We start from the raw sequence: 25,792 nt of genomic DNA on the forward strand, positions 1-25,792 counted from the left end.
TCATTTCCTCCATCACTAACTCGATCTGTAGTAGCGAAACGAGTCTGTCTCCATAACGTGGTAGTGGTTAAAACTTGAAAATTCCAAACCAAACGCTAACGACGTTGTTAAGCCATTATAATTATTTTAACGTAGTTGTAGCATCTAAGCATGTTTTCATGATTGTCGACTTCTTAAAAGCTAAACCCCTTCCCTCCCCAGAGATTGGTTCTTCTTTTACTTTCCGCGCCCATAATCATTCGTTTTTCGATTTCCCCTTTTCCTTTTTTTTTTTTTTTGGTTAAAAAATCTCGTTTGTTCAATCGAAGAGTAAAAGAAGAGATGAGCAGAATGCATTATTTCCTGCTCCTCTCTTTCATTCTTCCATATTCCAATTCTCGGTCTCAGGGTTTGGGGGGTATTCTTGTAACTTCACTCGCTCCGACGACAGATGAGATCTATTGTGTTACGAACTACGATATTCAGGTGGGCCCACATACGGAGAAGAAAATGCGGTGGCGTAATAATGAGTGGAACTTGAAATGATAATTAAATCATTTGGAAATTTAGTTAAATCGCATTAAAATTGGAAATTTAATCATTTCCAGGCGTCTTTGCTTTTCTTCTACTCCCTTTCCATTCAAGACTTCAAGTCGATTTGGCGGGGCGTGGGTCCCCCCTCCCTTCGTTCTCTCTCTCTCTCTCTAAAATAAATAGTAATCAAAGCCTCTCCGTCTCCTCCAACCTCCCTGCGGCAGGGCAGCCTCTTCCCCCTACAACCCCTGCTACTTGGGATTCATTTGTCTTACTTACACTTACAGACATGAAGCTCTTTCTTGTTTTCTTTCTCTTTTTGCAATTACGCAACTTCTCCCTAGTTTTCACTTTGTCGCCCGACGGCCTCTCCCTCCTCGCTCTCAAGTCCGCCGTCGATCTCGACGTCGCTGATGAGGACAATCCTTTCGCCGATTGGAATGAGGATGATCCCAATCCCTGCCATTGGTCTGGGGTTTCCTGCATGAACGTTTCGGGCTTTCCTGATCCTCGCGTCGTCGGGATCTCCATCGCGGAAAAGAACATTATGGGGTATATCCCCTCCGAGCTCGGATCTTTGGTCTTTCTCCGCCGTCTCAATCTTCATGGCAACAGGTTCTCGGGTTTCATTCCCGAACAGCTCTTCAATGCCACTTCTCTCCATAGCGTCTTTCTTTATAATAACAATCTTTCCGGAACTCTCCCCCCGGCGATCTGCAATCTCCCGCGCATACAGAACCTTGACCTCTCCCAGAACGTGCTCGATGGCGGAATCCCGGAGAGCTTCGGAAAATGCACGCAGTTGCAGCGGTTTGTCCTGGCGAAAAACAATTTCTCCGGTGAAATTCCGGAAGGTATATGGTCCAAGATGGAGAATCTCGTCCAGCTCGATCTTTCCAACAACCAATTCAGTGGACAACTGCCGCCGGATCTCGGCGAGCTCGAATCACTCTCCGGGACCTTAAACCTCTCGTTCAACAGATTCTCCGGTAAGATTCCGGAGTCACTTGGGAAATTGCCAGTAACGGTGAGCTTTGATCTCCGAAACAACAATTTTACCGGCGAAATCCCTCAAAACGGAACTTTCGCTAATCAAGGGCCCACTGCCTTCCTTCACAATCTCGGTCTCTGCGGATTTCCTCTCCAGAAACCTTGCCAGAATTCCTCCTCGTCTTCACCAGCTTCTATGAACCCGGCGCCGGAATCCGGTTCTTCCTCCAAAAGAGGATTAAAGCCTGGCTTAATTATCTTAATCTCGGTGGCCGACGCAGCGGGAGTGGCATTGATCGGCTTAATTATCGTGTACATATACTGGAAAAGAAAGGACTCAAACAACTGCAGCTGCACCGGGAAAGGAAAACTGGGAGGCGGCGCGGACGGCCGCTGTCGAATGTGCTTGTGTTGGAGAGGATATTCGGACAATTCGTCGGAGGTAGAATCGGAAAAGGGAGTTAACAGGGGCGAAGGTGATCTGGTTGCGGTTGATAAAGGGTTCACCTTCGAACTGGACGAGCTACTCCGAGCATCCGCGTATGTCCTGGGGAAAAGTGGTCTGGGGATCGTGTACAAGGTGGTCCTAGGAAACGGCGTCCCCGTGGCGGTGCGGCGACTGGGAGAGGGTGGATCTCAGAGGTACAAGGAATTCGCCGCGGAGGTTCAAGCCATCGGCCGCATTAAGCATCCCAACATTGTCCGATTAAGGGCCTATTACTGGGCACAGGACGAGAAGCTTCTCATCTCTGACTTCATCTCCAATGGCAATTTGGCCGCTGCGCTGCGTGGTGAGTCTTAAATTCGATTAAAGTGAGCCGTCATATTTCTCCGAGACATCTTTTCTTCTCGATCGCTTTTGCACAAAAAAAGAAAGAAAAAGAAGCAGTTTGTTTTGTTTTGTCGAAGCATATGTGTACAAGGTCATGGATGCCATGAACTGTAGGAGGAAAGAAAGCTGCTTTGGGTCAGTTCCGTTGATTGTTTTCTCTGCATTTGTGTTTTTTTGTTTCTCTGGCAGGGCGAACAGGGCAGCCGTCACCGAGTCTCACCTGGTCAACTCGGTTAAAAATCATCAAAGGGACGGCGCGAGGATTGGCTCACCTCCACGAGTGCAACCCCAGGAAGTACGTCCATGGCGACATCAAGCCCTCCAACATCCTCCTCGACGCCGAGTTCAACCCCTACATCTCCGATTTCGGCCTCAACCGTCTCATCAGCATCACTGGCAGCAGCAGCGGCGAGTCTCTCTATTCCTCCACCGGCTACATAGGCGCCGCTCTTCCCTCCGTCCGCCCCGTTCCGTCCGAGCGGACCAACAACTATCGCCCCCCGGAGGCACGATCGCCAGGCAGCCGGCCAGCTCAGAAATGGGACATCTATTCATTTGGTTTGGTGCTGCTGGAGATGTTAACCGGAAAGGCTCCCGAACCCTCCTCCCCGTCGACTCCGTCGTCTTCCACAAGCGAAGGCGTCGTGGAGCTGGTGAGGTGGGTCCGGAAAGGCTTCGAAGAGGAGAACCCATTGTCAGAGATGGTCGACCCGATTCTGGTGCAAGAAGTGCACGCCAAGAAGGAGGTGATTGCAGTGTTCCATGTAGCGCTCGCCTGTAGTGAGACGGACCCGGAGTTGCGGCCCCGGATGAAGACCGTGTCCGACAATTTAGAAAGGATCGGGAGCTGAGAGGCCAGAGTACAACCTTAGAACATGACCCCATGTGAGAATCCGTTCTATGTTTTTTTTTTTTCAGGAAGAAGCAGGCGCCCGAAAAGACAAAACCACTGTTTTAGCTGTTCTTGCCATTTTTGAACGAGAGATGGTTTGTTTCTCCAGCAAGGATTCCCCATGAGGATCGACAGATTTTTATTTTTATTTTTATTTTTTTCGGGTGAGAGAAATTTTTATCGGAGCCGATATTAGTTTTTCCATTTATTTGTTGTAAGATAATCATATGAAGAGTAAGATTGAATCCAGCTCCACCTCTTGGTAAATTCTAGAATATTGTTTCAAGAAAAACTCCGTCCCCGCGAACCCCGTTTGGGGTTGCACTAAGTAGGCCCTTGAGTCGCCTGGGAAATGATTGAAATGTCTGCTGGTGCAGCTGGGCAAAGGGTACATACAGTATCACCAAAATTGGATTCAACTTATAAAATCAACAGCATTCATATATCCTTGTACACGTCAAGTCACGAGCAGAAAATCTCGGAGAGCCAGCCTTCTTCCAAGAGAATGAAAAGATTTTTGCTTGGCTAATATGTACACATATTGGCTTATTAACCAGCACTCATTTCTGCTGCTATTATCATCTTACAACGCTTCAAATCGCTTTACGTCGCTGTTCTGCTCGCACACGTGCAGTTGCTACGTTCTTGCTGCAGTTTCTGTGGGAACGAAACAATTATAAGAGAGCTGGGTCCGGAAGAAGCAGAAACTTGAAAAATATTATTTTTGTAACTTTAGGTTTAGAATTGAAGGAAGATCCTTAAAAGCAGAAAAAAAATCACCTGAACTTGATTTTGAAGGGATTTGATGTGGTGAACTGCCAAATCCAACATCTCCGCGGTGTTTGTTTGCTGCAAAATATATAAATTTTCAAATTTACAGAAAAAACATCTTATGAAAGCTTGAGGCTGAAACATTGACAAATTAGTGTAAACACATCATTGATAGGTGAAACTATCCAGCTTCAAAGCTTGAAACATGTAAAAGATGAAGACAAGTATCTTTCGCATGTTTACTGTGATCATACAATGACCAGTTTACTGTCAAGAAGCTAGTTGTCCACTTTGAGGAAATAATCATAAGACAGAAGCAGGAACCCAGGAAAATACTTTAATATGGAACTGTACGTTTAATAGAGCATGATTCCTTCTCAAAGAATAAGCATGGCATAATCAACAAATCTTACCTTGTCCATGTTCGGCACAAGATCTTGTAACTTCTTTAGCTTCTCACTGATCCTTGTCCGTCTGTCCTGAATATGTTGACAGTTTGCGTTAAATTCAAGGCAGCAGGATGAACAAGCCAGTTGACTACTTTTAAAAGAACAAAAAAGTAAACAGCTCATTATCAACAAGTCAGAGAACACAGTATCTTCACGACAATCTTAAATATGGTCAAACTACAGGTGTAAATTGCGATAAAGTTACCCATTCGATCATGGATTCAGAAATTTTCGTTCAAATTGGTCATTTCCCGACTGGGCATAAAAGCTAAATCATATCAAGTGATAAAACGGAAAGATTGCCCTCAAATATAGACCCCCATAGTGGATGAGTCTGGTATAGTCTGAAGGTTGATATGAAACTAATACGCATTAATATATTTGAAGGTTGGAATGAAACTAAAAGTCCGGTGTGCATTACCCGCGGTAAATAAGAAGAACGTCGTATGGAGGCTCAATGATACTCACCCTTTCAGCGATACTCCGTGGGTGCGTAGCACAACCACGTTTGGCTCGAATTCTGCAAGGAACAGAGTCTTGTTGTATTTGTTGAAGCTTGTCCAGAGACGCATTTGATACGTTAAACTGATGAAGAAAAAAAAAAAAATATATATATATATATATAAATTGTATAAGTTAACTTTTTTGGTTATTTCATTAAAGAAGATCAGATTTCATGTTCATATTACTTCACAGTCGTATGTTGTACTTACCTGAGAATCCAAACTGTTGAGAGCGGCAGCTAAGTCTCCATGGATATCCTTAGTTCGCTTGTTGGGAGGCGCCGAGAAGACGATCGAGTTGGTTTCCTCCCAGGAACCCATACGGAAGTTTCCGGACATGTAGGAGTGGCCAGGTCCGTCGTCAGATCCATTATGGCCGAAGGTGCTCTCTCCGACCTCAGGAACGCTAATCTCAGAGAGTGCAGAAAGGGAGTCTTGTCTGGCTGAGAAGCTGAGCTGAGATTTCAGGCGTCCATTTCCCATGCCAAGGCTACCATTGCAGCCTGCTTGAGAGCCGTAATTTCCAAGCCCCCTCGTGACAGAAAAACCTGCTGCACAATACCCAAATTGCCCGTTAATCATTCCATAGCCCAATCCCATGCCATGATCCAACTTCATCGAGGCAACACTTAAGAAATTCTCAGTAAATAAAAAGAATTATTTTATAAAGAGGTAATATTAGAAATTTGGATCAAATAATTCCATTCATACTAAATCATATTTGTCCAAGGCAATTATTTTCCACCCTCGTGATTGGCGGGCTGAAGTGACCACTGGGTTACGGCCTTAAAAGGTCAACTACGTTTTTTATCCCCAAATTGCAAACTGCCGTGTACCGGAGCTTCCGACATCTTTCTTCAGCAAGAAACAACACCAAACTCGTCATTTACTCGTTTCGGCCCGTCAACTCATTAAAGGGTTCTCTCGTCATTTCACGACTGAGGAGTGAGGAGAATAAGGTGAGCTCCTGGGAACCAACACGCACGCTCGATTGTCCCCCGCGTCCACTCCAAAGAAAAGAGAAAGAGAATAAACAAATCGAAACCACGGGTTGTGGAATCGCAGCGGCTTGTCCCACCAATAAATCGGTTTCAATCTGCTTCTCAAACTCCGATACGCTACGGATTCCGACATCCCGCTAAATAAATGGAGAGTTGATAAGTCGTTTAAAAGAGAAACCAGTGAGAAGCGTTGGGGGCCGTCCACGTCTACCCTATTCTGTTGCCCGCCAATGAGAAACCAGTGATAAGTCACCGACTCTACCTGCGCATTCAAGTCAATGTGGTCCCCAACAAACGCCAGCATAAACTCTTAATCATAGGAGACACAGCGACTCCGGCTGAGATCTGGATCCACTTTCAACCAAAAGAGGTTTATGTGTTTTTGGGAGGAATTTAGAGAACTGGTTTGGAAACTGTGAGAATTACCAACTTGAAAAAAAGGGATTATAGATTGTGAACATGTTGAATGGGAGTGGCCTCGCGATGCTTCTCATGTAAAAATTTGTCAAAGGCATCAATCACTCCGATTGGCCTAGAGAGGCTAACTCAATCCGGCGACTTTTTTGCAGAAAAAACACAGCACCCAGCGGTAGCAGAAAGCACACGATCTTAAAACGAACCATATTCAGATCCATTAAAGCAGCAATGCACCAAAAGAAGAGAACAAAGTCGCAGAACAGGAGCGAAGAGAGAGAGAAAGAGGAAAAAGGGCTTACCACTACCGTCCACCATGAGGTGGGACAGAAACCCGGCCGGAGAACTGCTGTGCCTAATCAGCGAGGGCGAGGGCGACGTTCCGGTTTTCATATCATCGGCCGCGACGAGATCTCCGACAGCCATCTCCTGCAGACCGTAGGAGGAGGATCTCTCAAGGCCGAAGGCAGTCCTCGTGACGTCGTTGTCGAGGGCGGCGGAGATGTTGGTAGCCTTGCAGCTGGATTCGGACGTCAAGCACGACGAGTCGCCGGAAAAGTATTTGCTCATCAGGTTATCGGATCCGACGGCAGAAAATTCGTCATCAGCGACGACGGAGTCGGCCAGGCTCTTGAGGAGGGAGCTAGGGGCGGAGCCGTAGCGGGTTAAGCCGGGGCCGACGGGCCGCTGCGAGGAGTACATTAAAGGTAGCAGAGGAGAAGAAGAAGAAGAAAGAGTGGAAAACAAGGGTAGATTTGGAATATAAAATGGCGGTGCCGAGGTTGGGGTTGAATTGAAGCTTATGAAGCTAAAATTATGAAAAATGGCCGCGACAGAAGTGGGGTGCCTCGTGCCGCGCTCAAATCTAGAGAATTTATACTCTTTTTATCCATTCTTGATACAAAAATGCCCTCGCCCCTCTCGTAAATTACTCTTCAGAAAAAGTCCATTGAACAATTCTCTCTGTTTGAAACGGAGAATCGTCGCTTTAATTGACCGATCAAAATTTTGTTTCCCCCTCGGAGAGATCAGATTCAAAGGACTAATCAGACGTTTCTCGGGGAGGTCCACCAATCGGTGTCCAAAGTCATTAATCAAATCCGCCACTAAAAAGCAAATAACTGTCAATTCCAAAAGGCTGTCAAAATGTATCTAGAAACTATTCGTGCTATATTCTACACAACATCAAACGAATGGCTTTTTCGTAGTTATCAAGAAAAAACAAGGCCGTGTGTTTGCTTCCCCCCCACTGTCGTGCCCTCTACTTTGGTGGTACGCTAAATGACAGGAGAGACGGATAAAAAAACGCCAATGAAAAGCCGACAGCTCATCACTCCACTCTTACTGCGGTGCATGAACAATGTTATCTTGGAGTTCATGAAATAAATGAAATAGTGATATTTTACCGTTAGATTGGGTGCAACTGATTGCTTGAGGACTTTTACGTCCGACCAATGGACAGCGAGTGTTTGCCGTCCTTGTCGGGTAGCGCACGATGTTAATTTTCCGAAAGAAATCTGACAGGGAAACATGCATCTTCACTCCTTGCCTCGATTTCTCCAGGAAAGTCAATTCCTCAATAGGGGCACATGCGACACAGGTAAATTACGGAGGAGGGCCCACTGCCCACAGGATTCCAAAATCTAATCCTCGTTACGTCGAGTTTGGCAGCTGGATTTTTTTGATTGGATCAGCTTAATGGACTTGAAGTTGGTAAATTGGGCGAAAGTGAAGGGGAGTAAGGAAAAGATGAGTTGGATGTGACGTCTTTGTCTCGTCACCTGCCCCTACGATGATGCGACTCCAACGTCGCGGTCAGCCGCAGCAAAATAAAGTATTAATCACTTGTTAATTCTGGTTATGATAAGTTAATTATTTCATTAAGTGAGATTGAAGCGTGCACCACTTCCACCACCCGTCAGGTTCGAGTTTGGCTTAAACTGCTCAATTTGCTCATTAACATTCTTATCCTTCAACTGGGTTTCGGTGATCCGCCCTAACAAGATTTATATCCTATATTTAAATTATCTATGAATAGGAGAGACAAAATACTTCTCCTCTCGCTCCCTCTAGCTGGCAAAGCTGACGACGTGGATCCCTCGACGTACTGCGTATCCAAGTCAGCATCTTTTGTTAAAAGTTAAAACTGCTAGGATTTAGTTTTTAAGTACATAATATGCTACTTGAGAGACCTTTGTAGCTAGTGCTAATGTAGAATAGGTATCACACACTATTGAACTGAAATTTTCAGCTGACATTGTATTAATCATAGTGTAATATAACATAATATCTTGCTTAGCATAGTATTAATACTGTCATTTGTCCAATAACTAAACATTTACTGCTAACTAAGCTCAAAATAAGTATAATGTAGCACAATGTTATGTAGGTCCATAACATACACTAGGAACAAATTGTACAAAATGCTGACAACATAGTACTAGGGCAGTCAATAACATCGCATTAAGATAGTTAACAACATAATATATTACTAATGGGTAGGGTTGTAGACGAATCCGAACATTTTGGATCTTTGTATCCGATTCGGGCACCCGGTTCTGAAACAAAAAAGTTTTAGATATTGAATTGAAATTTATAGATTCGGATATGGTAAATATCTGAATCCAGATATGAAATGGGGAAACCTCATTTCCTCCCTATTTCCCTTGCTCCCACCCAAATTTTCCCATATTTTGCCATTTTACCTCATGTTTATTTTTTATTTTTTAGAAATTTTTTACTTTTTTTTTAAAATTTTACATTTCTTTAATTTTATTTATTTATTATTAAAAATCAAATCCGAATATTATCCATATCTGAATTTTTATTTTAGAAATTTTTCTCTTTGACATGCAGGCAAGTTAGTTTTGTTAGACCCATGATAAAATCATATCGGTCTCTATTATTTTGATGATAACAAAATGGGTAACTTGAAAGTATGTTACTAACAGTGTTATCAATATATTTTAAACATGAGCCTTCCAAAAAAAAAATATTATGAGGTCTATAGGAAAACTCAAGACAAAAAAATGACCAATCAAGTTACCAAGTTAAGAACCGAAGCAAAACCATATTGAAGATTGTTGCTGAGAAGAAAAAACTTACAAATAGAAGAAGACTGGAGATTTGAAGAAAATAGTGTCAAAATCAAATTGAAAATCTCAAGAACTCTAATTAAGTATGTAGATAGCTAACCAAATTCTAATTCTTAAGCACAAGTGTGTTACGGAACATTAGGACATTTATACTTTCAAAACCTACTCAAAATCATCATATAAATATTATAGAAAGGTTTTGGAATTATAACATAAGTTTTCACCAATAGAAACTTTACATGAAACTCAAATCTCAAACTTTTGTATTATACCAATCTTTGAATTCAAAAAGAAAAGAAAAAGGACATGATATGTTTTCCATAAAGTAAGTATTTTGGAAACTTCTAGATCCTTGGTCCTGGCCTATATCGTATTTAGAACTTAATTTTTGAATAAAGGCAAAGACATTATCGATTATCCCATAGATCATCACACAACATTGATGGATCATACAGAATATTGCTAGACTATTTTATAAAACATAATCAATCAATTAAAATGGCATATCGGTCAGCCTATATTTTCAAAGGTTGCAAAGTGGTTGATTGATGCCATGATGGATCATTAGGCATGTGAAATCCAAATATATAGTCATTATGCATGATTGATTGATCATACCTTTTGGTAGATTGATCAACCTTTTTTGCAGCTTTTTGTAAATAGTAAAAAAATTGCTAGTTTAAAATAGATACTTTAATGTTACATAAATAGAGAACTAGTAGCATTAAAAGACTTATTATGCAAGACTTTTTGCCATGCAACTTATAAAAGACTCGTATCAATTTCTTGATTGCGAAATTGTTGTCACAAGAGTCATATGAGACACTTCTAATTTACTTCTTTAATACTCCCCCTCAAGCCAGAGTTTTTAACTTTAGCTTGCAAAGAAAATTTTCTTGGTCTTCAAACTTCCTTCTTCAACAATTTCGGCTGCAAAATCTTTCAAGGATGCAACTCATGGAACTCTTCATTGTTGGTCACATAAATTTTTTTTGCCACAAATAATTTTAGGTCATGGAATTCTTCATGGAAGGATCTTTTACTTGCCTCATTTTTTGTACTTCTCCTGCTACTTCACCCCCAAAACTTGGGGATCAATTATTGTTTTTTTTTTTTTTTTTTTAAGAGACCCAACTTGTATAAAACTAGAATGAGAAAAAAAAAAACATCACTCCTAATCAAACAATAAAGTTCCATACATCAGTAAAAAAAGGGCCTAAGTTTGAAAACTCTATTCAAATTGAAAGGCGAACAAATCCAATTTTAGGGTAGTGAAAAAAAGTCTACTCACCATTTTATAGATAGCTAAAAAATCACCATTTTATAGATAGCTAAAAAATCACCATTTTATAGATAGCTAAAAAATCACCATTTAGATGAAAAATAAAAGACTTGAGTTGGATGTTGGGCACTCTCCTATCCTTTGCAAGTAGTGTGTCTATATACATTGCTCTAAAGTAATAAATAATGACAAATTAAAGAAACATATGAGGTTTGATGGTCTACACATACAAATGCAAGTAGAAGTAGCAATACTCATGACTTCCAAATTAACTAATCAACAACAATAACCATTTTTATGCACATCAACAAGGGGAGATATGTGTAAGAAACATAACTAAGCCATGAATCGAGTGCATAAAAGATAAGGAACATTAATGGCATAACCAGAAAACTAAACTTGGAAATAATTAAGTTAGACCAAGAAGTATGACCACAAAATTGATTATACAATCAACTAACAAAATTGACCAAGTGCTCAAGAGAAGATGCAACTCAAGAAGGGATGAAAACTTGACTAACAATGTGAACAATTCAACCATGGAATTTGAATAGAAATCTAAATAGGTTGACCAATAGGAAGAATAGTTGGCACCTTGTTCGAGCTTCACCGATATTCTCAATGCAAATGTAGCCAAATTGTGCCAAAAGATTTTGTGATGCCTTTACATGTTCAGTGTCTCCTATAGGAATAGCATATATGATTTATTCAAATCTTCCATTGCGTAAACATCACTAATTTGATCTTCGATTTTTTTTCATGGTCAGGAGATCAGGAACTACACATGAAACAACTCACTATGAATAACTATGTTTTCTGCAAGCCTTGTTTTGGAAACTTTCCTCATAAAGGACATATTGCAAAAAACCTGGTGTAGGTTGGTCTTCCTCCTCCCCACTTAAATTGCTTGGGTGAAGGGAGATTTTTTGCATTTGTAACTTTGATGAGGGGAGTTGGAGAATCTTTTAAGCTAGTGGAATGAAAGGGGAATAACTTTTTCCCTAGTCTCTCTTTCCTTTTTTTTTTTTTTTAATTTACAACAATAATTTATATAACATTATTTTATGTTAACCGGTGATAAACCTGGATGAACTTAGGTTTACTAGACTACCCACCTTGTTTAGTAGGTTACAAAAAATTTATTTCATTGTTCCCCAAATACGTTAAGTTTTTCCTTTAAAAAAGTGGCATATCTATTCAACTTCTAAACTTTGATATCACTACTAGATCATCAAATGGGTAAAAGAAAGATATAAATTACAAAAAAGGATGACTACTCAAATTAAATGTGATGGATAGGAAGAGAATATAGGGAGCTTCTTGAATCTTGAGAAGTGCAATGTATGAGAAAAAGAAAAAGATGAAATTTCAATCTTGTCTAAGACTCTAAAGATAAAGACAAACATAGTTAACGAAAAGAAATGATCACGATCTCATGTTAATGCAAAATGTACTCTCTAGATAATTTAAGACATATGAGAATCCAACTTTCAGATATTATTTCCCTAGATAATCTATCATCTTAGTGTATTGTTCTCATCTTTACATTTTACACCATGAAAAGTTTTGTTGAATAGCAGATATAGAAGAGAATAAGAAGTCTTACAACGCTAGAATTAATATGGTGGAGTCTTACATGAGTCTCATTGGAGGAGGTCTCATAAAAGAGTCTCAATTAAAGGTGTTTTAAATATGTTCAGTTGTTCAATTGTTCTAAGACTTATCTTTTAGTATTTAAATTTGAAAATAACTCAAAAAATGGTAGTTTAATTGTAATTGGATTCTACATGTTCCCTTTATTATAAATAAAGGCTCAAGTACTCAAATTACATCAGGTTAATGAAGTTTTTCTCTTATCCAAAAATTCAACATGGTATCAAAACAGATTATGTGAGCTAACTCAGTCAACCGACATATATATCATTTTTTGTTCTATCATCACTAGTAGTTTAGGTTTGTATTCAATATTTTTTCTTTCTTTATTGTCTTAGTACTTGTTGTTCACTTGGCATTCACACATTCATAATGAAATTTTAATAATTGAAATTATTTTTTAAAATAAAAATATTTGAGTCTTTCCAACAAGAAAAGAATTTTGGCAATCAAAGGTTTTTGCAAAGAGAAATCGATATTTGAAGTAGTAAATGTTAGACTGCAAGAGAGGTTCGAGCAGTAGTAGAAAACTTTACTTTTTGAGCCGTTTAAGCCATCAAGAACGAGACTTTATTTAGAAATTTATGTGACAAAATAAATATATGTAAGTATATTTTCCGTCTTATTAAACCAATTCTAAACTTGAGTTTTCTACAAGAAGATATCACTTTCGCAAAGGTCAATGGTAGTGCTGGCCAAACGAGAAAGAATACTCAATTCGGCCAGATTACAGAGTCTGAAATCTTTTAGATTCTTTTTCTAAAACTAAGTATATTTTATGAATAAATATATACTTGGATGAAATTTATCAAATTCTGATTTTATGAGGAGAAAATTTCATATCAATTTGATCTATATTCACGAAGATATTCACATTGGAGGTAAGGGTCAAACTACAAAATAAAAGAAATGAAGAGGTCATAAAAAATTCAAGAAGGAATATTTCTATATCAAATTAGGTATCATTTTAAATCTCTTTAAGACTAGTTTCTTTATCAATAAACCGTTTGTGATCCTAAACTATATTTTTGGAGATATCGATATTAGAAGTACCAAAGGTTAGTTTATCCAAAAATCTCTCATTTTGTCCTATGTTCTCTGTTATTTCAATGCATTATTGTGAATTGAGTTTCATTTTCTCTTAGAATCTTAGTTTTTTAGCCAAATTTCTCTTCTAATCAAAGATTCTTTTAAAGAAGTAATCACTACATGATGTACTCGTTCAATGTATGCAAAAAAAATTTGGTTCAATGTTGTTTTCAAGTTTTGCGATTTTGTTACTTGGTTGTGTATCTTACGCATCGTCAACTCTGAATATTGTGGTCACCCAAAAAAATTATATTCTTGGTCAAATTTATTAAGTTCTACCATTATAGTCTCTCCTAGTTTTAAAAAAAATGTCAAAGTCTAGATTAGTTTGAAAGTATGACTGTTGCATAATCGCCTCATTTCGGTTAAAGTTGTTTTCCTCTAGTATTTATTCAGCTTATCATCTTGTGTTTATATCACTTCATAACAACGCCTAGACCCACTACCTAATAAGTATAAGAGTGTGTCTAACATCCAGCTTGAGTCAAGTGTTTTGTTCTTCACCCCAAGAGGTGATTGGTGTTTGAGCTACCCTTAAAAAGTAAGTAGTCTCAATGTTAAGCCCCAGAGTTGGGCAATTTTTTTGTCTTTAAAATTGAGCAGAGTATGTTTCAGACTATTACTGTTTTGACTGGTGTATGAAGCTTTGTCGTATGGCTAAGAGTGATTTTTCTTGTCTCACCATTATGTTGTGCAAGTTGGGTCTGTTGGTAAAGAAGAAAGAGATCCTTAACTTGAGGGAAAGAAATAAAAGAAGAAGTACAAGAAAGAGGTAACCAATAATGAAGAATTCTATGTGTTGTAGTAATCAAATTTTAAGTGGCTAGAATATCCAAGAAAGAGTGAAACAAGATGAAGACTACAAGCAAGATGTGAATAAGAAGAAGATGAATCAAAGCAAGAAAATCAAATTGTGTTTTTTAAGCTACACAAATTTGGAAGGTTTTTTTCCAAGTAAACAATTTTATTGACCAAGATTATTTGCAAAGTGGGTTACAAATAGGGGTGGCATCGAGTCTCGCCAATCTCGAACTTGCATATGTTTGAGCTGAGTTTGATTTAAATATTTCGAACTCGAGCTTGAGCTCATGAATTTTAACCGAGTTCAAGCTCGAGCTCAAACTCGAGTCGGGTTCGAGTTGGAACCTACATTTAAAATTTTGCATAAAATACATATCAAATAAACTGTATATAAAATTATACATAAATTATACTTAAAATTGAACATGACCTATATACATAAACCCTATATAAAATTGTTTATACACTCTAAATAAAATTGTTCATAAACACTGCATAATAGTATGCATAAGCTTTATTCAATAATCAAACACAAAAATTTAAATGAAATATTAATATCAAATTTACAATCACCCAAATAAAAACTATTAAATCAAGTATACATTTATGTCTTAAACACCTTCTTGCATTAGGATGGGTTGAAGCTAGTTTACAACTGGCATGAAAAACCCATCAAGTCATATATTCATGTATGACTTAAATTTTGAGTATGCCTGTTTGTTATACTCAATTGTAGTATTTAGAAAGAGGTAACTTCATCATAACAAAACCAATGTCAGTATTTTCTTCCCATGATTCATATAGCTTCTTCAACCAAGCATTTAGAGCAGAAGGCCTATTGAGAATTGCAGTTCTCAAAGTATCTTTACCTTCGACTAACACCTAAAATGAGTAAAATACGATCAAGAGGCATAGGATCTTGTTGAAGGTCAATTAAGAACACTGAAAAGGTTGCATTTTAGGAACTGACTTGATTTTTTGTATCATCGTTTATGGTGCTGCTGGAAACGACAGAAATATTTCTCAAATGAGGAAGTAGAAGAGGACAAGAAGACTGTCTTGTCAACAAATGTCTAAAGCTCTGCATTACCAACTCGAGAACTCTAGTCATGTAAAAGAATAGGCAGCCAAACTCCAAATCTTAGGTAAAAAGTATGTTTTGCTGCATATGATATGCAAACTCTTTCCATAACTATGTTTTCAACACTTATTCAAATGTTTTAGAACCTACTATTTATTTAGTTTTGGCCTAAATCGTGCTAAGAGCTTATTTGTATATTGTGCCAATAATCATGATCAATCATCTACATTGCATATGGCTAATCAACTATGCATAATGGATCATATTGAATGTTGCTAGAGTAGAATATAAAGCATGATCAATCAACTAAATGTGCAAAGAGTTTCGAAGTGGTTGATTGATGTCAAAATTGATCATAAGGCCACATGAAATCTAAAATATAGCCTTTGGAGGTCAATTGATCAATCAATGTAAAGATATGATCAATGAATACCTCTGTACTGTTTTTTATACAATGGTGTAAAACGACTAGTTTTGCCAAGAAACTTATAGAAATGGACCCAAACAAGTCATTGGTATACCAAACTGTTAAAAGACGGGCTCAAGGCCCACAAATCTAGGAGAAGACCAATAGGCCCACATACAATAATGACAGGATGGTAAATAAAGAGTCATCTCATAGATATGACATTAATGTAATTAAGTTAAAGTTTCAGGGTTAAAACCATAAACCCTAAACCTTAAGTTCAGGGGTATTATTGTAATATAATAGCTACATAAATCTATAAATAGAGCTATAAGGGGAAGGTTAGGAATCAAGTCCATAACCCTTTTTCCTCCCGTTTTCTCCCAATAGGCTTCTCTCCCTTTTTTCTCAGTGAGCTAAATTCATAGAGTCCTAAAAATCAACATGGTATCAAATCTTTGATTTTCAGGACTCGGAGTATGGTTTTTTTTTTCAGAGCTTTCCCTCCGGGCTTATTTTTCTGCAAGAGCTTGATGAGATCGAGGTCAATTTTTTTTTCCTCTCATTAATCTATCGTTGGTATTTTTTGCTCTCCATCAAGAGTTATAGTCTTTCTAGTAAGGGTATTCACAAATATCTACAGATGTAGAACCAGATGCGGATTCCTTCTGAATGTTATAGTCAGCCAATGTCCTGCCATCCTCGAGCTGCTTCCCAGCAAAGATAAGCCTTTGCTGGTCCGGAGGATCTTTTGCTGTTTTCGAGCTTCCCTCACAGTGCCGACATACTGATGGCTAGGTTTATCAGGAACCACAACGGAGCTCCAAGAGCCGTTGGGGAGCAGCAGAAGTACAACCCATTACCCAGCACTTTCTGTTTGTTGCTGCCGAAGAAGAAGGTGACCGCAAAGAGCTGTTTGCGCGTTGTTGTTCCACATTGTTCGGCTGACGGGAAAGACGACTCACCGTCGCCGAAGAACACGAGTCTGCACCCAAGACTCCGAGAAAAATTCTGTTGCAAGGTTTCCGCGGGAGGACGATGACGTCGAATTACCGTTTTCGAGCTCTGTTTCCGCCGAGAGTCCTTCGGCCATGGGGAAGATGATACGATTGCCGTATGCCGAGAAGATGATATTTTGGAAACTCCGAAATTGTTCTCTGGAGTTTCCTGTTTTTTTTTCGGCTGCTACTACGGGATCCTCGGTCCGAACGTTGCTGTTATTCGGAAAGTTTCATCTGTTTCGAGCTGTTCTGTGCGGGAGGGAGATGAAGGCATTGTTGATAAATTTTTCTTAAGTTAGGAAAAATTTATGAACAGTTCAGAGCGCCCGGACCAACTCAACTCGGGCCAGACAGAGTTCCCAACCGACCCGAGACGTACTGTTTCTGCACCAGCCAGACCGAGTCAACTTGGACCAACTCGGTATAAGTACCCAAGTTTTTTTCTAGCTGGATTATTATTTTTGAAGAATTGACAGATTATTCTTTGGTGAGCATATTATTTGGTACATATATGTGCATCGGATTATTTCATGGGTTATTTTACATGGGTTATTTTACAAGGGTTATTTTGGTTCGGGTTAAATGGGCCTGAGCCCATTTCAGTTGCTGCATTTGTGTCTCTTTTGATGAGACATTATTATTGAAGAAGAGGTAGCCTCATACCATTATTTATTGTTCCTGTAAAAAATATCAAAATTATTTGTGGTTGGGAGTCCATGACAGAGGAATTTCATTCCTATCAAAAATATCAAAATTATTTATGGTTGGGAGTCCATGATAGAGGAATTCCATCCCCATAAAAAATATCAAAAATATTTGTGGTTGGAAGTCCATGACGGAGGAACTTCAACCCAATAAAAAAAATTAAAATTATTTGTGGTTGGAAGTCCATGACGGAAAAACTTCATACCCATAAAAAATATCAAAATTATTTGTGGTTGGAAGTCCATGACGGAAAAACTTTATACCCATAAAAAATATCAAAAATATTTGTGGTTGGAAGTCCATACGGAGGAACTTATTATTACATTTATGTTACTTTCCCCCATTAATATCATATATTACTCTACCACTTGGGAATCGTTGTCCTATGGAGTGACACGGTGGTAGAGGTGACACTTCAGAGCAATGCCAATAGACACACTACCTACAAAAGACGTTGTGCCCTACATCCAATATGAGTTATGACTGGAGTATGGAGTAATGTCTTCGGGGCTAAGAGTGATTTACTCTAACTGATATTATGCCAATTGGGCCTCATGAACAAGAGCACCAGCGTGAGGTGGAGTGTTGAAAGATGAAGACATATTGGAAGATGTGCCAATTTATACAAAGATTTTATACATAATTTACAACAATCTCGGAGTTCATGTTGTTCTCTCACCCCTAGCTTGGGGGAGTGTTGGAATATAGGGCCCAAGCCCATACGACCAAGAAAGACCTACATATCCAGTGTATTTGAAGATGGGCTTAAACCCATAAGACCAGGGAAAACCCATGTAACCAAGAGATATAGAAGACGAGATAAAGGCCCATAGATCAAGGAGATGACCCATAGGCCCACATACAATAATGGCAAAATGGTAAATAAAGAGTCATCTCATAGAGATGGCATTGATGTAATTAAGTTAAAGTTCCAGGGTTAAAACCCTAAACCCTAAGTTCAAGGGTATTATTGTAATACAGTAATTTCATAAATCTATAAATAGAACTTTAGGGGGAGGGTTAGGAATCAAGTCCATAACCCTTCATCCTCCAGTTTTCTCCCAATGGGTTTTCTCCCTTTTTCTCCATGAGTTAAATTCATGGAGTCCTAAAAATCAATATTTATGGGCTTCCTTGGTGGCATGGGTCTTCCTTGGTCTTATGGGTTTGGGCCCATCTTCTAATACACTTGGATATGTGGGACTTCCTTAGTCGTATGGAGTTGAGCCATATCTTCTAATACAAACCTTTGAAGAAAAAAATTTTACGCCTCAATTTTTAATTTTACACTATTGCATGAGAAACAACCCAAACTTGCTTATTTTTTCAAATTCTTTGCATATTTCTTGGCATTCCTAGTTTTATCAAGTTCTATACACTTCATTCTACATGTTTACAAGATTGAAAGCTAGGATCTTACTAGGAGAAGACCGTCTCTCCAAAATGGTATAAGTTTCATTTTCTTTTTTCTATTTTTACTTTCTTTTGAAAGAGGTATATAGAAATATGAATCTAGAAGGGAATTTCTCGCTAAAGCTAGAATCTAGTTGTATGAAATTTTTTTGGGGAGAGATTAGGATAAGTGTAATTAGGTTAGTTTAAAGAGTTTGTTAATCACTTTGTAATTTTTCTTAAGCATAGGTTCCTGGGCAATGATTACCACTAGAGGAACATCAAGAATTACTTCCCTATAGTTGACTGTATTTGTAATGTTTGGTTTTACCAAGACCAAAAGTTGTAGAGTACTTTGGGTGTAGTTGACTACTTTTGTTGAGGGTTTATGATGTGTTCAATCCTTCCCTTAAGTATTCAAAATTTTCTCATTCCCCAAGACCTTCCTCTCCCCAAATTTGTTGCTTCCTCTTCGGTACCAATTTTTTAGAAAAATGGTGAGGACTAAAAATGCTTCAACCCCTAGAGAGTCATGTCAAGCTCGTCAGAGACTCAATCTGAGAGCATAAAGGACTTGATTCTCGTACCCATAGAAGCAATAGAAGCCAGATCTCTCATCCCCCTGCTCAACCCATGAAAAATCCAATCCGATCTTACAACATAGAGCTCCTCTTCTTCTTGCTCATAAGAGAACCATCAGGAAGAAGTCGGTAAAATCACCCTCTCACCCTTTGTCACACCCGGAACCACCAGTGGATACCCCAATATCTTGCTACTATCTACCTCAGGTTGGCTTCGCATTGGGGAGGAAATTCTAGTCTTCCAGAGCAACTTGAAGGATCTTTCGAGTAAGAATTTCAAGAGCTTTAGAAATCCCAACATATTTTAAACACTTAATTGTTACTGAATTTAGTGGGAAGAGAATACAAGTTGGAAGAACGATAGAGCCTAGATTGTTAATTGAAATGCCTGACTTGAAGCATTCTCTGAAGTTTCTACTATGAAGTTGGATTTGGGTGCCTATGCCATATATTCGAGTAGGTTGATAAAGGATAGGGAGCAAGCTCTCTCTCTTTCCAGTAGGTTGAGAAAGGATAAGGAGCAAGCTCGCTCTCTCTCTCTCTCTTCCTTAGCTGATCTATGGCAGAATATGTTATTCTTCTATAGGGAATGGATGAAGACACAAAGAGAAGCAGGGAATGGAGGAAGAGTTTTTTAAACACATTTTAAACTCAAAAAATTTCACCAGGGTCCAATATGACGGTACCTGACCTGAAGGTTACTCGCACCAGGAGAAAGAGTTTGGCAACTATGTAGAAAAATGGCACTACACTTCAAATTAGTTCCGAGATCTTTCTATACTAACTTTTCCTTTCTTTGTTTTCCTTTTGAGATCAGCAAATGTCCAACTCATCCACTTGAAACCCAGATTATTGAATTCAGAGCTTCTATTATGGGAAAGAAGCCATAGTTATCTCGTTTAAGTGAGATTGTAGAGCCATTGGGTTAATGTCAACATTTCGACCAAGACCGATTGAAGCCATTTCACATGGTTGAAAACCGAAATACCTGCGGAGAATAAAATCATGTCTGCTTAGTGAGGGCCATGAACAGTAAGCTTTGTCGGATTATACGCGCCCCGGATGCACGAAGGTCGCGCATATTCTCTCAACAACCTCACGTAATCTTCTGTCACCCAAAGGATTCTTTCTCTCGGCCAATATCCCGGTCTGGAATTGGGCTTTTAATGAGAAAAATATGAGACACCATGAATCATAGGATTATACAGTCAGATTATACCTAAGAAGCAATAATTAAATACACAGATTTAACGTGGTTCACCCAACTCGGGCTACATCCACAGCTGTTGTAGATAATTCTTTATAGGGAATATAGTCCACAATGTTTACAATTTTCTTCTCACACAAGTCCATACATTAATCTACCATTACAGATAATAATAAATACAGATCTGTAAAAGGAATAATGTAACATGTATGAAGTTCCAGAGACTCGTCAACGCTCAAATAATACCGGTTAGAAACAACACAAACCAAATACAGCACAGGTCAATAATAAAACGAACCAGACAAAGCCTTTGAGGAGGCGTTCCTTCTTCCTCTCCTCTGCTCTCTCCCTCTACACTGAGGATACAACGCCCTTCTTCCTTCTCCGGTCTCTCTCTCTCTACACTGAGGATAGAGACTCCCAACAGAAAGGAATCACGCAGCATTGGAGCAACACAATGACGGCAAGCACAAAAACTCTGTTTCGACAGCAACGTCGCGGTGGGGGAAAAATTAATCTTCTCGCTGTATCGGTCGCACAAGAGTTTCTCACTCGAAGCTCAAAGATTTTTCTCTCTCTAAAAATCGGTCGTTCAAAGAGCTTCATTGGAAATTTTACTGTTTCTGTTTCTCACTATGAAAAATCACCACCGACGGAAAACCTCGGGGGGAAGATATAAGGTGAAATGGGTTTAACGAGGTTGAGTGTTCTATAAGCAACCTCATAAAAAAAATCAAAAATTCCCGTTATATCCCTTTAACTATTTAAACCGAGTATTCCCTGACAATGAAATGACAGATATCATAGAGAGCGGTCTCCTCTTTTCTTCTCAAGCATACTACATATCCAGAGTCCAAACACGTTAATCGCGGTTTCTTTTCATGTTACAAAATCGTGTAAGAGTGAAGAGAATAAATCATTACAGAATTAAAAAAACCACTGTCAAATGATTGATCTTTTCGCTGTCTTTTCTCTTGAAATTGTTGAAGGCGTGATTGATTTTACACGCATATGAAGATGAAGAGCGGTTATTCAACAAGAAGCATTGATTTCTGGGTTTTCACTCCCGTGACGACTGGTCACTTCTCATTCAATGTCTAACAAGTCACAATCTGCAATGAGACTTTGAAAGCTTTGTCTTGGCGTCTTCTTATTACAAGTACGAACAAGAGAAAATATATGTCATTCTCGAAAGAAAACTTGAACCTTGAGAATGCGACGACTGGTCGTGTAAAACACAGATAAAGAGTTTTCCTCAAGCTCTTGTGGCAGGTGAAACCACGAAGAGGTGGCAAAAGGCCGCAAGAACAAGCCGTGGACTACTCTACCCATTTTGAATTCTCAGGTGAAAATAGAAATCTGGGACTCTCAATCAGCATCAATCTATTCGTAGTGGATTTTCAACAAACGGAGATGAAGGACCACCATGGCACCTGCTATCTTGTGCTTTTTTTTTATTTTTTAAACAGACAAGCTGAGCAGCAAGTCAGTGTAGGACCAGAATGAATAAAAATTTCCAGATTTCTTCAGTCATTCATCTGGTTAACACTGAACAAAACGCGTCTGTTGTTATTGAAGGTTGTTGGTTCCCTGCCACGTTAATCGCGAGGTGGGCTGATTCTCTCTGTCTGCTTTCATTGGAAATTCAAACTCTGCTGCTTGCAGTCCTCGTTACAATGATTTGTGTATTTTGAGACTGAACTAGGAACCAAGAAGATGGACTCGTCATTACTAAGACTTGTATTACAAAATACCAACTGGACATGAACATGAGACGGGAAACAATTCCACAAGACTAGGAATGTTTTCCACAACAAAATAAATTAAAATTGTTATAAAGTAAATAAACATTAAACAATATTGATCAAAACTATGAAAATATAGTTTTCTTATACGCTCCATGTTAGCCTCAATATCTCCATTGAGCTAATTTTGATAATAAAAAACACTTGAAGTTACTAATTATATGTATTAAGTATGTCTTGCAACTCAAAAAAGGGACAAATGAAAGTTACTACTTATATGTATTAAGTATGTCTAGCAACTCAATATCTCCACTAAGGACCTGCCCACACAAAAGGGAAGCAAACAGCTCATGTAAAAAAAACACTACCCAAATGATCTAACGACACTGTTCTACATAACAAGGGAGAGAAAACTCATTAGAAGCAACCGTCATGCAAAATCATCTGAACAGCTTTGATAAATACTAAACACAACAAGCAAGGCATGTTCATCCAACTGGAGAGGAGTGGCAAAAGTTTCTATTGGAAAAAAGAGTGGACTACATAGCGTGGAGTCGACTACTTCAGTACCTGAGCTGAAGTCTTAAAGTGCCAAAGTCCAAAGGAGTCGACTACATCAGTAGGAGAAATAAAAAATTGATGTATAAAGTGAAAATGGGTCTACCACATCCAAGGAGTAGACTCTCTTGTGCAAAAAATCAAAAGTTCAATCTTTCAAGCTCAGTTTTGGAAGTTGTAGGTTTCCAAATTTTACAAGTGACCTACTGTTATGTTCAAAAGGACCTATTTCAACCTACTTCTTCTAAAATACAAAGTCATTTTAACATTGGAGCGCTTCTTATTTAGCACAAAACTGCGCCAAAAGTTGAGACTCTTAGCAACAATGTGTTCCAAGCCCCTACACCTTCACACAAGATTTTGAAAATTTCTCTCTTTCAATGCTTAAAATGAAGTAAAATTTAGTAGTTTTCTTTCATTGAGTTATCTATGATCTTCTATTTAAATATTTATTTACTTAGCATCTCTTGTGAATAGGTTTTTGCATAACAGTTAGAATTTGAGGGCAAATTTTCAAAAAAAAATCCAAGTAGTTAAATGATTTTACTTTGAAATCTATTGATTATGAGAGAAATTTTAAATTTGAAATATTTCCAAAACAAAGAAAATATAATTGATTTTATAAATTATTTGATTTCTTGATTACATAGTTATATACATTTCTTTAACATTCTAAATTTTGAGTTAGGAAAGTTTATTCTCATATTGCAGGTTAGCTTGTAGAGTATGTCTCCCATTTCCTTTGACCCGCCTTTATTGTAGGATCATTGTATGGATAACATCTCAAAAGATTTGTTTAGAGCTTCTTCTCCTTGATTTCTCTTGCCATTTCCTTCTTTGTTGGGATGATTGTTGTCAACCTTTCTTTTCTAGTGGTAGACGGGAATTTGATTTGTGGAAGAGATTATATGAGGAGATCTCTTGGCTTGTATACCGTTTTGACTTATCCATTATGAGTGGAGTTTCATGTGAGGTGGATGAACTATCTTTGCATGACTTAGCTAAAGTGGATGAGCTATTTTTACATGGCTCAACTTTGGTGGGGTGAGCCTTGTTTGCATGGCATAGCCAAGGTGGACGAATCCTGGTTGGTTGAGGTGGTTAAGTCAGTGGTGCATGACGTTATGCAATCATTGACATCCTCCCTCAAGATGAGCTGAGAGGTTTGGCGAAGGTACAACTTGGAGCTAAGTTAAGATGTAAATCTCATTTAGTTAGTCTTATTTAATTCTACGTGCCTAAGGGCAAAGATATAATTTTGTCAAAGCTCTACATTATAAAGGAATAAAAAGGGGGAGACTTTAAATCAATTGAGCCCTAAGCTCTCCCAAAGTTCTCTCAATTTCCTCTCTTCTCTCTTCTCTCTTCTCCTTTCTCTCTCTCTCACTCATTTTCTCTAGGTTTCTCTTCCTCTTTCAACCACTTTTTCTTTATTCTTTCCTCTCACCACTAAAAACAACCTAAGATGATCAACCCCTAGAATCTAACAGAAGAAAATCAATAAATCTTATTTTTTCGTTTCTAAACAAGTTGGTATGTCGCTTATACAATTTGAAGACCTACAAGTTCTAGATTTGGGTCTGACATTGAAGCAATTTGAGTTTTTATAGAATGGGGTTGACTTCTTTTTCTTCCAATGGCTTGATTCTACCGTTGAATCCTTCCCAAGGTTCCACTCTTGCTTTTGTAACCTATAGGGGTCGACTCCTTTTTTTATTTATTTTCAAAACTCATTGTTAGGTGGAGTCACATTTTTTTTTTATTTTCACTTAGATAGGGTTGACTCCTCCCATGTAGTCAAATCCGACTAACAGTAAGCTTTGGATTAAAATATGGATTTGATCCTTGTAGGAAAGAGTACACTGTAGGAAGGAGTTGCTACTTGCTTGTTACTAGTATTTGTTGAATTTATGGAAAAGAGAAATACTTCATTGACTTTATATAATCAGAGTACATGAACCCCTATTTATAATAGAGGACAAAGTGGTAGAGTCCAATAACAATTAAACTACCTTTGTCCCAATTACACCCAAACTCTAACACTTAAAGATATGTCTTAGCATATTAAATAACGCAACATAAATAAAAGAGTAACATAACTAAAACATCTTTAAACTGAGATTCTCCTATGAGACCACCTTTTGTGAGACTCTTGTAAGACTCCACCATATTAATACTATCTCTGTGAGATTGCTTATTGTGAGAGTCACGTAAGAGGCTTTCATATCTTCTTTTCAAGAGTCTTCGCTCCCCATTGAGTGTTTCTAGAATCTATTGCCTTTTTCATTCTATGAACCAATGTATCACTTCCTCATTGTATTGTACAAGAATGTTAATTTGTGATGATCAATAGATTTTTTACCTGGCACATTTTGAACTCAAATCTTTCCCTATACATTTATGATGCGCCTACATTGCTAACCTCACTTCAAGGCACAATCGTATGGCGGTCCTCTTTCCCTTGGGTTACGCGATAAGTTGGTTCCCAAGCATATCTAAACCATCTCTCTTATCACCTAACTCCTTAATTACTTTGCCCCAAAGGAGGTCATATGCTCTTGGCCACCAATACCCTAACTTAATCATTGTATGTCCAAGGAATTGATCACTCTGATATAAATTTGTTATATTCAATTTATTAAAGTTCTTTCTTCAAGTTCTTGATAGAAATGGATAGAATGAGGATAACTCATGCATGTAGCAACATTGAAAGCTTTCACTAGGAAAAGTACTATATTTACAAGGTTGCCTTTAATAGTTGTTTCACAAATAATGAAAACTATCACAACTACAAATTATTAAAATAAAAAGATTCAACTATTGAAAAGTTC

The 25,792-nt window shown here is 38.4% G+C and overlaps 2 protein-coding genes across 3 annotated transcripts; one reads left to right on the forward strand and one right to left on the reverse strand.

Annotated features, from left to right (window-relative positions):
• The first annotated feature begins 742 nt into the window (after positions 1-742).
• On the forward strand, positions 743-3,476 carry LOC137962958 (receptor protein kinase-like protein ZAR1). The gene is made up of 2 exons (XM_068810110.1): positions 743-2,294; positions 2,525-3,476. Exons 1-2 carry the CDS (start codon positions 803-805, stop codon positions 3,184-3,186), a joined length of 2,154 nt encoding a protein of 717 aa, XP_068666211.1. The 5' UTR covers positions 743-802; the 3' UTR covers positions 3,187-3,476.
• A 78-nt stretch (positions 3,477-3,554) lies between these two features.
• Positions 3,555-7,197, reverse strand: LOC137962959 (transcription factor bHLH128). 2 transcript variants are annotated; one of them, XM_068810113.1, is made up of 6 exons: positions 6,668-7,197; positions 5,161-5,498; positions 4,916-5,032; positions 4,412-4,477; positions 4,008-4,076; positions 3,555-3,884 (listed from the first exon to the last, which is right to left on the reverse strand). In XM_068810113.1, exons 1-6 carry the CDS (start codon positions 7,065-7,067, stop codon positions 3,831-3,833), a joined length of 1,044 nt encoding a protein of 347 aa, XP_068666214.1. In that variant the 5' UTR covers positions 7,068-7,197; the 3' UTR covers positions 3,555-3,830. The 2 variants fall into 2 exon arrangements, with proteins under 2 accessions (XP_068666214.1, XP_068666212.1); XM_068810111.1 differs by having other exon boundaries at positions 5,161-5,501.
• Positions 7,198-25,792: the final 18,595 nt, after the last annotated feature.

The sequence above is a fragment of the Aristolochia californica genome, unplaced genomic scaffold, assembly GCF_029961685.1.
Source record: "Aristolochia californica isolate CCGP_79_NKW_82.1479 unplaced genomic scaffold, dmAriCali1.0.hap1 SCAF_4, whole genome shotgun sequence".
NCBI classification, from domain to species: domain Eukaryota; kingdom Viridiplantae; phylum Streptophyta; class Magnoliopsida; order Piperales; family Aristolochiaceae; genus Aristolochia; species Aristolochia californica.